The 15715-nt window shown below is 35.9% G+C and overlaps 1 protein-coding gene across 1 annotated transcript in view; it reads left to right on the top strand.

The window, feature by feature from the left end:
- The first annotated feature begins 2196 nt into the window (after positions 1 to 2196).
- Positions 2197 to 15715, top strand: part of adar (adenosine deaminase RNA specific) — a 22878-nt gene continuing 9359 nt past the window's right edge. The window contains 8 exon segments of the mRNA XM_056474817.1: positions 2197 to 2291; positions 6434 to 8536; positions 9234 to 9429; positions 9589 to 9700; positions 9703 to 9736; positions 12539 to 12639; positions 12642 to 12673; positions 12859 to 12865. Coding sequence (XP_056330792.1) covers positions 6552 to 8536; positions 9234 to 9429; positions 9589 to 9700; positions 9703 to 9736; positions 12539 to 12639; positions 12642 to 12673; positions 12859 to 12865 — 2467 coding nt within the window. The 5' untranslated portion in view covers positions 2197 to 2291; positions 6434 to 6551.

Genomic DNA, 15715 nt, shown 5'->3' with positions numbered 1-15715 from the left:
TGGTATTATTGCAGAAGCAGAGGTTTTTATACTTTTTCTAAGGTTTGGAATATTGTTTTTGCCGCTGTGGGATGTTGTATGTTACATTCGTCAATACTACAAAAACAATCCATCATTTTGTAGGGAGGTATAGGATGTCTGTTAAGAAAATGTAAGCATTGTGGAAATGTGTTCACTGACTGCAGATTGTTGAAAACGACATGAGATGTGTGAATGTTATGACCACAAAAGACCAATACTGTGCTAATTGTGTTTAGAGTTTTAAAAATACGACAACTGGTTGGACAAATGCTTGTTAGAGACTGAAACAAAGTAGGTTTGTATTTGCTAACATGTTATTTGCATCATTCTTTGTACAGATTGTCTTAATATTTTTATTTATTTATTGTAAAAATAGCTTTATATTACTTTTTTTTTTTACACTTTTAACGAATTCTAATGAATTATTTATTGGAAAAATATGTTTAACATTATAATATTATTAAGTCAAGATGTGTTTGTCCAAATATAGTTTTGTCTACTTTATAAAAACACACACCTTTTCAGCTTCATTAGTATTATTATTTTGGTAACACTTTACAATAACACTCATGAACAATGATGTGTTAATATGGAAGCTAAACATTATAATGAACTAATGATGAGTTAATGCGTGCTCTAATCATGAGCTAACTTTAACATGAGTCACAAGAATTCATGTGTAAATAACAGCTACCTTAATTGCTTGCTCGTTCAAGATTGTTTGTTAATTAATATATTAATTACACATTAATGTATGCTTAATTTGACCATCATGAACTCATGATATATTAATGGATAATTATATTGTGACTTTACGTGGAGGGGCACAGTATCATTAACCCATTCTTAACTACTCATGAACTCCTTATGCACATCAGTCTAGTGCGTTTACACTGAATAACAATAATAGAGTGTTCAGTCAACATCAACATGAACAGTTTAAATACAGGAGTTCATGAGGAGTTAAGGATGAGTTAATGATAATGTGTCCCTCAAGTAAAGTCATGACATAATTATACATTAACAGCTCATGAGTTCATGTTGGTTACATTTAGCTTAAAATTAAATCCTAATTTATACATTCATTAACAACATGTCCTAACAATTAAGGTAGCCGTTATTCACATATGAACTCATGTGACTTATGTTATAGTTAGAGTTAGTTCATGATTAGTACGCGCCTTAATTTATCATTAATTCATAATAAAGTAATGTTTAATTTACATAATAATACATCGTTATTCATGTACTGTTATTGCAAAGTGTCACCAATATATGTTTATTTATCTATCTATCAATATTAATTATTTTAAATAATATTTTATGAATGTTTTACGTATTTATTACGTATTTAAACTGTTCTGGCACCACACTAATTTTCCACAGAGCCCCTAGCACTTTCTCCCCTAAAATGGCTTGAAAAAGACTTGTTCTGAGTCTGTTGCTCGCTTGTTTTGGGAATGTCCCTTTGTTAAATCATTCTGGTCGGATGTGAATTCTCTAATTGTCCAAAAGGTTTATGGTGATTTTTTTCTTTAAGCTATAGACATGTTGTTTTGGGGTTTTATGTTAAAAGAAAAACAATTCCTTAATTCAACTTTTTGTATTAACCTCTATTTATTTATTAGAAAGTTTTTTTTATACACAAATGCAAATATACTCAATGTAAGCCATTTTTTGATTTTTTAAAGGAGAATTGGAACTGTACTTAAAAACCATCATGGAGTCTCATAACAAGAAAGCAATTAAAACTTATAAAACGTGCTTTATTTAATCTTCTACATTTGTTTTATTTTTTTCTTTCTTGTTGTCTTTCTTTTGCTTTACCTTTATTATATTTCTTAAAAATTTTTACATTTCTCTTGTTGCAGAAAGTAATATTTGTATTGCTTGTACTATACTTCTATTCGTTTGTATTTCTATCTTTTGTTATTGCCTGTTGTTATTGCAATATAAATAAATATATTTACACTCATTGACTTTTACTAGATATAGTTTACAGCAAATGCTATTTACAAAATACATATACCAAATAGCTCACATGAAACAACGCTCTAAACAAAGAGAAGTCTGTTTCTTTTCAGTACTGACCTATCGTGCTTCCAGGATCACATTGCGGTTTCTTGCGACGTCGCCCACGTCATCAGAGAGCGTCAAAACAGCGTCGCAGCTCCGCGCCACACTTCATTGTCATTCAGCAGCGTTGTGTTTTCTATCTGCATGTGGCCTCTGGCAGGGACGAGGCAGGATTGTGCTCGTCAGTTGCGTATGTAAGTATATTTACGCTACATTACCGTCCACAGTTGCAAGTTATTAACAATATTTATGCAGAACTGGATTTGTACGAAGTGAGAGAAAGACGCTTGAAAGCTGCTCGTTCCCGTTTTGTTTACCATTGGCGTCGCATCAGCGCTCGCTCCCCCATCTCTAGTCTTGTGTCTATTTATCCTGTTGAATGTTTACAAGTGCACTACAGAGTGGATAATGATTTGTTGCGGACTGTGATTGTTTATTTTTCTTGAGGTATGTCGAATTAAATTAGTGCTGACGTTAGTCAACCTCCAGTGTCCTTGCTATCCACATTGTTTTTGTTAATTGAAATGGGCTCAAGATGATTATGCTAGTGGTTGGTTTATTAAGAACAAAAAAGCACCATAATAATACCATAGTCTTTGGGTTTTTACTTTCTTGTTAATGCATGTTTTTATTATCATGTTTTTACTTGAACAGTAACAAAAATACTAACGTTACGTTGACATCTAATGCTGCTTAACGGATATTTTACCGATTTGTGTGATGAATCCAATGTAATGTATCTTTAATCGATGACTAAATACATACATTTATAACAGTAAAGCTACAAGTACCATTTTATCGTCTAATGATAATTTTTACCATAATTTTACTGAATAGTGTGTATATAGTCTTAATATAGGCTCAATCAAAGGTCACTGACCAAACGCATATATTGTTTTTTGTTTTAAATATTAAATGATTCAGAATTTAACTGAACGATTAAAAAATGACACATTTCACGTCGTTTTAAAGTCTTGTTTTGCCTTCACAAACTTATCATCACTACATAGACTGATTAAAGTTACCATTCCTAAACCTATAACTGTACCCTTAACCCGTGAATTTACCTTACCTAAAATGGAGCCTGCTTGTTTATAGAAATACACTGAATGAATACATTAAATACACATAAAGAATAAAGTTCATCCGTGTAATTGACATTATTGGTTCAATAATTCGTGCCAGAGCCTCCTTTATATAGCACATAATGTGCAATGAGGGAGAAATAATGAAGATGTCACTTCTATGAATAATAGATTAAACCGAGCATTAAAGAATAATGATACACATCTACTCTTGGCGACGAAAACAGCCATGATGGCTATACGATGATGTGTCTTTTAAAGCTCTGAGCTAAAAAGTTGCAACTTTGAGCGACTGAGTGGATAAACTGGGTTATGAAGCGCCCGAGGGAGACGTTTGTCCGTAAGTGACCCGTATTCTCTCGGACTTTTTCTTTTGGAGGAGTGAAGTCGAGGCGCGCGCGTCCTCGGATCCGTTTCACCGTCGCGCGCTTTTGAAGATGTTGTTTTGCCTCTTCAGGCTTCGGTAGGAGGTTATAAACTGCAGTGCAGTTTCATGTCGGTCACGGTACTGTAACCTCATGTATTATGCATCTGGGAGGGTCGCAGGTGGAGGTTTGCTTTCAGTCTGCTGGCTGGTGAAATGTGAAACGAAACCAATAGTTCAGCGGCTATGATAAAATGAGTAGTGCGATGCAATATTAATATATCTTGCTGTCAACTGATATTCAGCAATATGCATACAGTAGCCCCGTGTTATTTTTATTGACTTATTTTCATAAATTTGAGTACTTATTTGACAGTGGGGTGACTTTGAAATTATCTGCGTTTTAATCCAGTCTATTAGGATGAGAAGTAATTGAATGGTGTAATTACTGTTTGTAAAGCTGTAATATGTGGTTTATTCATTCCGGACACAGCGCCCCCTCCTGCCAGCGTGTGTAAACGCGTCTTGTGAGTGAGTGTCAGACAGAAATTGAAGAGTTTGGAGGAGAATGGAAAGCGAAACCTAAAGCGATTGTGACTAGTTCGCGACATTACGCGTGTTCTCGTTTAAATTCACGGCTGACATCATTTGCCCACTCGCTTTCCAAACAAAGTAATTGTAGACACGTTTTAGAGTTTGTGAAGCTAAACTTGTTCCAAATGCAACCGGAGACTGTTGAAGTGTGATTTTTCTACTTCATTTTCACTCTTCACGCGGAACAGTGTTTAGTCGGTGCACGAGACCGGGCCTCAGCTGCTTAATCTGTCAATTTCAGCTCTTTTACCCTCTGTTGTTTTTGCGGTACGTATAACTTAGTATGATCTATCGTGCAAGGTTTATCTTCTAATTATTTTTTTACTAGTATTGGGTATGTTTTAAGTTATGCTTTAAACTTGAAGCAGTGCTGTAATCCGAATTCAAACTTTAAATCAGTGATGCGTGATAATAAAGAGGTTAGATGGCTGTGTGTTGTCATAAACATCCTATTTTTTGATATACTAAATTTGTTCCCACACTAAAACTAAACTAAATGTATCAGATAATTTTTAAATGATAACTTTCAGACCAACTTCAAAGCTATATAAATGAATAATCGTAAAATCCTATGTTTCTGATATAGGCAGTTGTATTTCCAATTGTTATTAGTATTATTATTATTATTACTATTATCATTAGTATGTGAATGTAGTCTATTTAAAATAATTTTCAAATTCATTGTTTCATTAGTGTAGAGAAATCAAGAAGATTCTTAATAGTTGTTGATATAACATTGTAACATGTAACCGTTCCTGTTTAACCATAGTCATTTTACATTTTTTCAATTGTAAAATATTAGGCTACAAAATTCTTTAAAAAAATATTTCAGCTCATCGTTTTCAAAGCATGTTTTTATTTGAATAACTAATCGGCTAAACTTTCAATTCCCTGGAAAAGCTTTTCACCCTAGTTTATCCTTTTTGTTTGATGTGTTTGTTGCTCACTTTTTGGATAGTGTGATTAAGTGGTAACATAAGAGTCCCAGTGAGTGCCATGTAAGGTCCTTGCTACCTGTGTGACATGGAATTATCTTCTGATGCCATCTGTATGTTACTACAGTATCCCTCCGTTTCTCAGACAAGATTTAAGACTAATCCCAGACTAAAATTTAAGTCTTTGCTGTTTCAACCACCGAACTTGCACTGGCTGAACTTAAAATGTAATAGTGCTTTTTTTGTCTCATGATGGACACCAGTGATGTTTTTTAAAAAAAAAACTCATTTATTAAAATTAATTTGCCTTGGATGTTAAACCAAGACCTTGGCTTGGTTTGAGTCCTGTCTGTCATAGCAGCCATATATTTTGTTAGAAATGTTCACTATATTGTCAAAAGACAACAAAACTTCAAATACCTTAAGTGTCATTTCTACATGAAACATGGAATGTGATGGAGCAGAATGGAGTTTCCCCACTCACTATGATTTATTTGGAGACTGAAATGTTATATCTGACATTAGTTGTAAAGTAGCATCAGGGTCACATTAATTCACTGTAAATTGAATGGTCTCTTGTCTATGATAGTACTACTCAATGGGAGACAGTAAGGTCAGGTTGTGACTTTAGATGCTTTTCCAGTGCAAGGTGCAGTGAACTGCCATGCCGATCTGTACCGTACCGTACAGAGAAAAAGCGACTTTAAAATATTACTTCGGAATGTAATTGTGCACTGGTACTAACAAAAACTAGATTGCTGAAAATGTGGTTAGAAATGTAGCAGATTGTCTTTTGTGTTATGGGGTAAGCTTGCTATGTTTCTTCGCTATTGCTGCCTGAATCCATTAAATAAACAAATGTGTTGGCTGGATACATCCCATTGTCTTGAAGTTTTGTGTAGACTGTAGAATTTACAGTGATTTACATCAGTGCTTACACTAAGCTGTTGAATTCTGCATTTTGTGAATTAGTGTTAGGTTCTCTAACTTTCATTCTACCTCCCTATGATTTGCCAAAAACAGCTTTACTCTCTCTCTTGTTTTGTGTGTGCTTACAAATTCTATAGTTAGGCCCACTTGCATTTGGAGAGAATGTCCTTGAAAGTGCTTCTTCTAATACCCATGACCACTTTCCCTCACCAGAAGTATCTGCAAATTAATCGCTAAGCCTGAAAGAAATTGGTTGTCACAATAAGCATGAATAATTAATCTGTGAGCCTTTTATAAAGTCCTAGAATTACAGCCTACTGTGTTTTCAAGAAATGTGCAGACAGGATTTGTCTATCCAGTAAAAAAAAACTTGCATCTCAAAAATGTGCATTTCTTCATAGATTTTTTTTCTGTTTTTCTCTCTGCAGACAAACCTGTCTTTGATACTGTTGTGACATTGCAACCAGACAGCTGAGACTCATCCTAATACGTGCACAACTTCACTAAGCCTAACGCTACACCCTCCTCAGCCCCCACCCCTGCGCTATGAGCAGAGGTAGAGGAGGGAATTACAAAGATAGCCAGCGATTCTCCCTCCCTTTTAGAAAGGGACAGCCTCAGTATTATTCTTCTACAACCGCTGGTCAACCACGGGGCCCTCGTGTCCCAAGCCCCAGCTCTTCATCTGGCAGCTCTCCACATCCTTCCTTTTACTCCTCCTACTCAAGTGGTCCTGGTGTACCTCCACGTGATCATCGTTTTCCCCCTCATCACTCTGATCCATCCCTGTGGGCATCCCCCCAGCACGGCAGTGATCAGATCTCTGACTCAAATGGTGTAAGCTTCCGACAAAACCAGGTGCAGTTCCTCAGGGGGCAGAGTGCACAGGCTCCTCAGTTCAAAGCACCCCAACAGCGAGGCTCCCAAAGCTCTAACCAAGAGGAAGAGGTCTCAACTGAGCCTATTCAGTACCGGGCAGGTTATCGTGACTTTAAAACAAACAGTTACAATTTTGGAAGAAGAGACTGCTACGGCAGAGGACAGGATAACTGGCAGGGGGAGCAGAACTTTGGACCTAAAAGAAGGTCAGGGTGGAATCACCCTCACCAGAAGGGGCAATATTATTCAAATCAGCACAATAAGCACTTCTGGAATGCACAGGCTAATGATTTATCCTCCGGCATCCATAATCTAAGTTTTGGTGATCGTGTTAAAAGGTTAGACACCTCTGACATCTTGTCCTGCAGTAACCCTTCTTCTAAGGTTTCCAGTTCTCCTAGTTCATTCAGAGAGTCTCTGTATTTGACCCCTGAGATCCACCAACAGGTCTGTGCTTTTTTGACGTCACTCAGGCCAGACGAGACTATTCAGGCAAAGGTCTTGGGCAAAAAGCTTGGTCTCCCCAAGAAGATTGTTAATAAGGTTTTGTATGACCTTTTGAAGTCAAACCAAGTAGTGAAACAAGGAGAGACCCCTCCTCTGTGGAGACTCCGTGTAGAGGAGGGCCGTGAACCTATCAAAGAGAAAGACCAAGCGCAGTCTTCAAAAGATTTGGACAAACAGACAGTACAGAGTCCATTCATAAACCAGAAAGTTGGTTGGGATTTCACTAGCACCAGTACTCCCTCTCCATCAAAGATTCTCATTGAGGCTGACAGCGATACCAGTGACGAATCAGAGGACTCTGAAGGTGACGATACCTGTGAAAAGTTGCTTGCGGACCAGGATAAAAAGACTCTTTCACCTACAGTGCAGTCTGTAACATTGTCAACAATGGCTGATTCTAAAGATAGCAAAGAGAAGATCCTACAGTACCTCTATGAAGCGGGTACGGGAAGTGCACTTGTGATTGCCAAGAATCTTGGCCTGCGAAGTGCCAAGCAGGTCAATCCCACACTCTATGCCTTGGAGAAACAAGGTGATGTAAACCGCAACACTGAAGTTAATCCACCTACCTGGGAGCTAAGTGCACACCGACAGGAAAAGATGGACCGCCAACGAAAAGCTGCTGCAACAGCAAACCAGGATGTAAACAGTGCTGCGACTTTAAGCTTGGAAGATGAAGCGATTGCAAATGTAGCTCTGGTCAACTTTGAGCCAATGGAAGGAGCTGGAAATCCATTGGTTGAGATGTTAGACAATGACAATGTTTTTGGTAACACAGATGTTGATATTCCTGGCTTAGAACCGGTATCCAAAGCAAGTGACCTTTCCTCCTCTACCCATCACAACTTCCAGCCTATGCCCAATCAGTTTTCCTATTATCAGGAGACTGCAAGTAATGGAGGAGAGCAGTCACAGTGGGCATCTGATGATATTCCAGAGTTCCTGAACACAATTCGTTCTGAGGTCGCAGTTTCCTTGGCTGCACCCCCTCCGCCGGCCCAAAGCATGGAGTCCAACAGATTGCAGAAACTGAAGGAGGCCCGCAGTAAGAACCCAGTTAGCGGGCTGATGGAGTTTGCACAGCATCTTGGATACACTTGTGAATTCCTACTTTTAGACCAGTCTGGACCCTCACATGACCCCAGGTTAGTTGATTGAAAAGTTTGTTTATAGATGTAGAGCAGTTTGTCTGTTTTAAAGTGGTGTTTCACACTGGCTTTTTTTAAAAAAGTGTTTCAACAAGGCAGATACGCACCTGTGAATAGTGTTGGAATTTGTTGAATAGCCAAGAATTTTATTTTAAAGGTCCCATGAAATTAAATAAATTTTTTATTGTTGTTAGTTTCAGTCTGTTTCAGATATCTATTAGCTAGTGTGCTCCAAAACAATGACAAAATTCGCGTTTAGAAAATATAAAACTTATATAAACATCAAAAGCTTTCAATTCGTCACTTCCACCTAAATCGATCATAGTTTTTTTCAAGTCACCTTATTCTTCAGTTTTTCTTCAAAACCAATCAAACGCTCTGTAGTGTGTGACATGTCCTGCCCCTTCAAGATGCTTCTTATTTACTTTTCATTTGATGCGCTTGATCTCAACTATTCTCATTGACAGAGCTGTGACAAAGCTATTGGCTGTTTTCGTAAAAGGGGGTGAGCTACCTTATGTCCCACCCTCTCTTCATTTTTTCAGAGGAGATTGCGTCAAACATTGAATAAAAATTGACTTTTTAAAGCACTTCACAGGACCTTTGTGTTAAACAGTTAGCGAAATTAGATTGTATGGTTAGAAATTAGTAGAAATACACCAACTGTGTTATTTAACCTTTTTTTCGTATCCAGGTTTCGAATGCAGGTCATGTTAGATGGTCGCAGGTTTCCAGCAGCTGAGGGTTCGAACAAAAAAGTGGCAAAAAAAGATGCTGCTGCCATCACCCTGAAAATTCTTTGGAAGGAGTTGGATGGAGGAGGTGGAGAGGAAGAGGAAGAACCAAACATTGAGGGAGCTGGGTCAACCACCGATCTGGCGGATGATATGGTAGTATCTTTATTTTCTTTTTCTATGTGGAGGTTGCATGAAACTATGACTAATCTCAGTTCTGATATTCTATAAAAAATGCAAAGGACCAGCATTTACTTAAATATAATATTTATTCTATTTAATATAAAACGTTTCTCCTTTGTCTTATTTTTAAAGGGTGGCACGGATACTCCACCTCAGGCTCTCTCTCGGTCACTACCTGGAGGAAAGAATCCTGTTTCTGTTCTGATGGAGCACAGTCAGCGCAGTGGGCACCCCATTCAGTTTATCAAACAGGGCAGGAAGGGCCCTCTCATGATCCACGGTAAAACGCGTTCAACAGCAAAGGTTCACCCAAGAAATGAAAATTCTGTTATCATTTGCTAAATATTCACTTGTTCCAAACCAGTCTGAGTTACTTTCTTGTGTTGAATACAAAAGAAGATATTTTGAGGAAAGCTGAAAGCCTGTAACCATTAACTTCCATAGTATTTGTTTTCTTACTATGGTTTCAATGGTTACTGGTTTTAGCTTTCTTCAGAATATCATCTTTTGATTTCAACAGAAGAAATGGGTTAGTAAATAGTAAATACATTTTTATTTTTGGATGAACTACCCTTTTAAGTAGCATTCCTTTAATCTTGCTAGAGAAAAGCACATGCTTCTATTGCAGATCTTTCTGCCTTCCAGGCTGTTCTGTCTCCTTGTCGCACGCTCAATGCAACTATGCATCTATGCTCCTCTTATTTCTTCCTTTTTTAAAGGTCCTCAACTCTCCTTTTTCTTCCCTTTATTCTTTGTTGCTGTTAGTAAACCTGTGGAGGTTTACTTTTGTCATTGTGGTAGCACTGTTCTTGTTTATCCCTTTCCTTTTTTCATTTCCCTTTGTTCTTACTATCTGAGCTTTTCTGTGTCTTTAAGTCTTTACCCCTACAGTGTGACTTTGCTAGCTGTGAAACACAATGCTTGCTTTGTCTAATCATGGCACAAATGGTTGTTTTTATCTCCATCTTTCTTTTTTTGTCTTGTCTTTATCTTTTTGTACAATTTCTCCATAGTTTGCTTATTATACACTTATTTGTTGCTCTTTAGCATCTTTAGCAAAGTCTGTATACCTTCTGTTGGCAATTTAATTTGCATCATTTACATAAAGTAATCTAGACAAGGTTTAAGATATGGCCTAATGTAATTATAAAACTTAATATTCAATTAAACAAATAGTCTGCATGCATGCTTTTGTTTTCAGTCATCTTAAGGCACTTCACATAATTCCAGGAGCTACAGAATTGTCAGAAATTAGTTTACTGCTACTGACTACTCGCAGAAGCTCAGAGAAGTTATCCCCATAATGTTTTTCTTTTCCTCACCAAATGAACTTTCTTCAGATGCATGTTTTTTGTGAGAATAAAAATGAATTGTTTATGTTGCAGTGCAAACCCAAAGTAATACCTCTTCCCACATTTATGATAAAAATGGCTTGTTAAATCCCAGCTATATCATATTTCATTGTTGTGCAGCTCTGAATGTTTCCAAAACCTCATTTAATTACCTGTGTCACCCTTTAATTACCAACATAAACACTGATCGATCAGTGAAACTGAATATCTGTTGAGAGGTTTTACATTTGGGCTGAGCAGTAACTTACAATTGTTCAGAGAGAATGCATTATTGCAGGTTTGAGATGTGAGAATGGCAGATTTAAAATAAAATTTGTAAATGGGTAAACTTCGTTACTTATTGAAGAGATTAAACATTTGGTTGGACTTGGTTCAGGAAATCCTCCACAATCTCTCATGTGCCAGTAGATACACTGTGTTAACTGGCCTTGATATAAATGAAGCACTGCCTACCAAATGAGCTTTAACAGACAAAAATGTGTATATTTTTGGCCAGTGTTGGGGGAAACGCATCACAATGACGCAAGTTACGTAATGATATTTCTTTTCTATGCAGTGAGTAAAGTAACGCATTATTTAAAAAAAATAAGTAATAATAATTGAGTTACTTTATACAAAAATGTAACGTGAGTTACTTTTTAGTTTAATTCGCTTTTAAAAAAATAAATTTCTGTATTAAAATAAACATTGAATCCCGCACTCAATGAGAGAATTTTCTCCCTGTAGAAACAGAAACCAAGATGGCAGAGCCTTACATTTCTGCACTGGAAGTATTCTCATTATTTTAAATGCACGCTAGAAAAGTAAAAGGGGATTGTCTCAATGCCCATTTTACTTCACTAAGAAGACAAAAAGTACAAAAGCATCAAACATGTTGCTTTAACCTTTCCTTAATCTGTAAATTTGGCATGTAGTGCTCTGGGCGACACATTCATATTTATTAAATAACGAAGAATCATCTAAATGTAATAACTGCCAGACTGCTCTTACCATCAAACATATTTTGTTGGAATGTAGAAGTTTAAATTCCATTAGACAAAATTTTTATAAGGAGAGTACTTTGATGGACATTTTAAAAGATACCACCAGGAAGAGTTTACATTTTTTTAAAATCAAAAATAGAACTGAAAAAACCATATTTAAACTTTAAATAAATTTTTTTGTAAATTTTATCTATTTATATTTTATATATTTGTCTAAGTAACTTTTTTAATATAATACGAATTGGTTTTTATCATGTAATATTTTAATGTATATCCATTTGGCCACGAAATAGCCATAAGGGCTGATGTGGCAATAAATATGTAATAAATAAATAGTGCTCTGGGCTCAGGAAGTTCTCAAAAGATAACATTATCCTAAATATTATTTTTGATTGGTTTTTCTTGAGGGAAATAAAGGTTTTACAGCGTGTTGTTAATTGCAGAACTTCTCTATTTAAAAAAAAAAAAGAAAAAAAGGGTAAGTAAAAGTAACGCAAATGTAACTTGATGCATTACCTTCCATAAAAAGTAACTAAGTAACGCAGCTAGTTACTTTTTTGGGGAGTAACTCAATATTGTAATGCATTACTTTCAAAAGCAACTTTCCCCAACACTGTTTTTGGCAATAGTATCATAAAAGCATAAACATCTTTCAATTTCTTTCTTCCAGAAATAATGTTAATATTCTGTTTTGATGTTCAAGGTTTTCACTTGCCTTTTCAATCTTTTCTTCACCTCCTGTGTTAGGTTTATGTTCCGCGTGAAGGTTGGGGAGCGTCTCTTCCAAGAAGCGTCAGCACCTAGTAAGAAAGCAGCGAGGCAGCTGGCAGCAGAGGAGGCTGTGAAAGAGCTATGGGAGACGGACTACTGCATCTTAACAAGGTGAAGAGAGCTTTAGAGACAGTACAAGGTGGAAAGGGGACTTTTTGATAGACACAGAAAAAGAATTTAGTATGTTTTTTCAGCTTAAATCAGACTTCGTCTTCCCATACATGCACTGTCATATGCAGTTTGCGTTTGTTCTGGTTCCGTTTCTCTTAGACTGTAAAATTAATGGTTCACTATAGCCACCATGTGGACAAACAAGTGCAAAAACAATTTACAATTCACTTGCTAGCTGCTTGTACATTGTGGTTAAAAAAATAGGGCCGCATACGAGCAATTTCAACTGCGTTGATGTTGAAATTTGCATCAACACTCTGAGGCTGAAATAGGCTGGATTTTCTTGAATTAGTGTTAACCTTGTCTGTGTCTGATTAAACGTGCTTAATCGGTGCTTGTCTGATCATGGATCTCAGAAGTGAGATTCTCTGTTAATTGTTCGCATATGTCAGCATCTGTCAGTATAGTGTGAATGGGGCATTAAGCCCAGGAAACACCAAGCCAACGTCAAAGAACTAGTGGCGACAGAAACACAGACTGTCAGCTGACTGAAACGAGAATGTAAATTTTGCATCTGTGTGTGAGAGGGTGGTTGTGGTCCTGTATTGTCATTACAAGAAGGGAAATAGAAACTAGTTCTGCACACATACAAAGCATTCTTTGTATACGTTTTCGCAGTACTTCTCACTCACCACAGAGTTATTTGCAAAGTATATATTGCAAATATTTAAGAAATTAAACAAAATGACAGCCAGCTTTGTGTTTTCTTTCGACTCTAGGGGTAAATTACTTTAGTTGTCACTTCAGTTTGTGTTCTCTTGCTCTGATTTGTAGCTGAACAGTCAATCAGAGCACCGCTTCACCAACGAACAACAGATTCTACATGCTGAATCAGGCAAAATCTCTTAAACATGAGCCAGATGAGAGGTGATGCGGAACATGCCAAACAAACTAGCCTGACAGATGCCCTCATATGGCCTAATGGCCGACTGTTGTCTTGGTGTGCCCTGGTCTTGAGCCAACATTTAACGACTAAGTTGACAATAACATATTGTTGAAAAATATTTGATCATGTATAAATAAAAAATTGTTGACATTTTATAATTATACATCCATTTAATAGTTTCTTGACTCAATATGGCCTAACAAGACTGCCTGAAATAATGCAGTTTGACTAGTGGTGCACTGTAGCACAAGACTGTAATTCAGCACTGTTAGATGCAAATCCTCTAAAGATAATGTAAGCATGGTGTTTATTAAAAATATTTGGGCTCAAGCAGCCCAAGCCTCTAGAGTGTAGGAAGGGTGTTACAAACTACAAACATATGGTGTCACTTGAAGCCCCAATATACTAACAGCGAAGTGCTTTTTCTGTTCATCTAGAGTAAGAGCTCCTAGAGTTACCCATGCTACTGAGAGCGGTACTTAAATAAAAACTCTTTGCTTTCAGTAACTAAATATTCATACTCAATGGTGCGAAGAAAATGACAGCTAGGAATTCACCAGATCATAGCGATGTGAACATGTTCATTTCAGCATTTAATATATTAAGTAGTTAAACAAAGGATCATTTCTGACAGTTGAATCACTTCAGATTTGTGCTGCTGGTCATGAGGGTTTGAAATGTGAGTTTTAGGAAGAGGTGAAAATGTTGGCAAGTATGGAAGGTTTTTCCATCACATGAAAATTGTTAATAAATAGATTTATAATATATAATAAATAATATTAATTTGACTTTATATTGCACAATTTATAAATGATTATTTGGGGGGAAATAAGATATTTTCTTTATAATAATTTTTACAGTTAAGGTTTTTAAAATGAAACCAGTTGTTATTATAATCAGCTTTTTTATTTATTGACATTCAGGAACTCAGGAAAAAATTGTATCAAGATTATATTTATCAGCATACTCAGTATATTAGTGGATATGCAGTGCTCAGCATAATTGAGTATGCCCCATTTTGAAAATGAATATTTTTCTCCATTTCTCAGTGAATGTAGGCAATATATTTTGGTGCATTTAAACAAAACAGATTTATTAAACGGACATATTTATTCAAATAATATTTTAGTCACCAGGCAAATTTAGAAATTGAAAGATACAATTAAATTGAAACAAAATATTACCAAAGAAATCACTACCTACAAAATTTCAACTAAAATATTCTCTCTCTCTCTCTTTTTTTAATAATTTTTTTAAAAATTGTATTTAACATTTTTCTATAACACATAAATTTGGCTGTAGTTTTTTGGACCGTTATCGTAAGTTATTTGTTAGATCATTTCCAGATTTGGCTGCACGAATATAATATTGTATAGCTTCCTATTAAAAATCTGAATTTAAAAGATAGATTAGATGGGTGTACTTGTATATGCTGAGCACTGTATATCAGTGTATGCTAATCAGGGCTGCATAGTATTTATGTATGTTAATATTTAATTTTTCTGTGATTCATATTGTAATATTTGTGATTTAATCTTAACAGATGAAATGCATCGCTCTATTAAAATAATTTAATAAATTTAGGACAATTTGAATGATATAAGGATGATTTGTAGTGGAGCGCATCTGCATTATATAAACAACCAAATCACTAGCAATTATACAAAAGTTACAGAGTTTTTTTCTGGGAGTCTTACAGCATTCCGCTACACAAATTGAATAATTAAATGTAAAATAAATAATGCTGGATAATCTCGATCGCATATATACAGCACATAAATACAAGTAATGTTTCTGGAAGTTACTAAAAATGTTAATTTCCTGTGCCTGAATGCTTTAAAATGCATACAGTCACAGTACACACTTATGCAAATGATGCAAATTTTTGGTAACTTTATGGATAAACTTTGCAATTACTCCACAGTCATGTGTGTGTTTAACTCCTACTCTAAACTCCAACTATAATCCTGATTTGATATTGCAGATCCTGCGGTGTGTCTTGCAGATGTGCACATTGCGATATTGCTGAAACATATGTTGTTTAGCCCTAATACCTATATGATTATCAGAATAATCACTTATTTCATGGCAAAGCA

This window comes from Danio aesculapii, chromosome 16 (genome assembly GCF_903798145.1).
Source record: "Danio aesculapii chromosome 16, fDanAes4.1, whole genome shotgun sequence".
In the NCBI taxonomy this organism is placed as follows: domain Eukaryota; kingdom Metazoa; phylum Chordata; class Actinopteri; order Cypriniformes; family Danionidae; genus Danio; species Danio aesculapii.
Note: the sequence above shows the minus strand (reverse complement) of the source record. Positions and strands in the feature narration are given on the sequence as shown.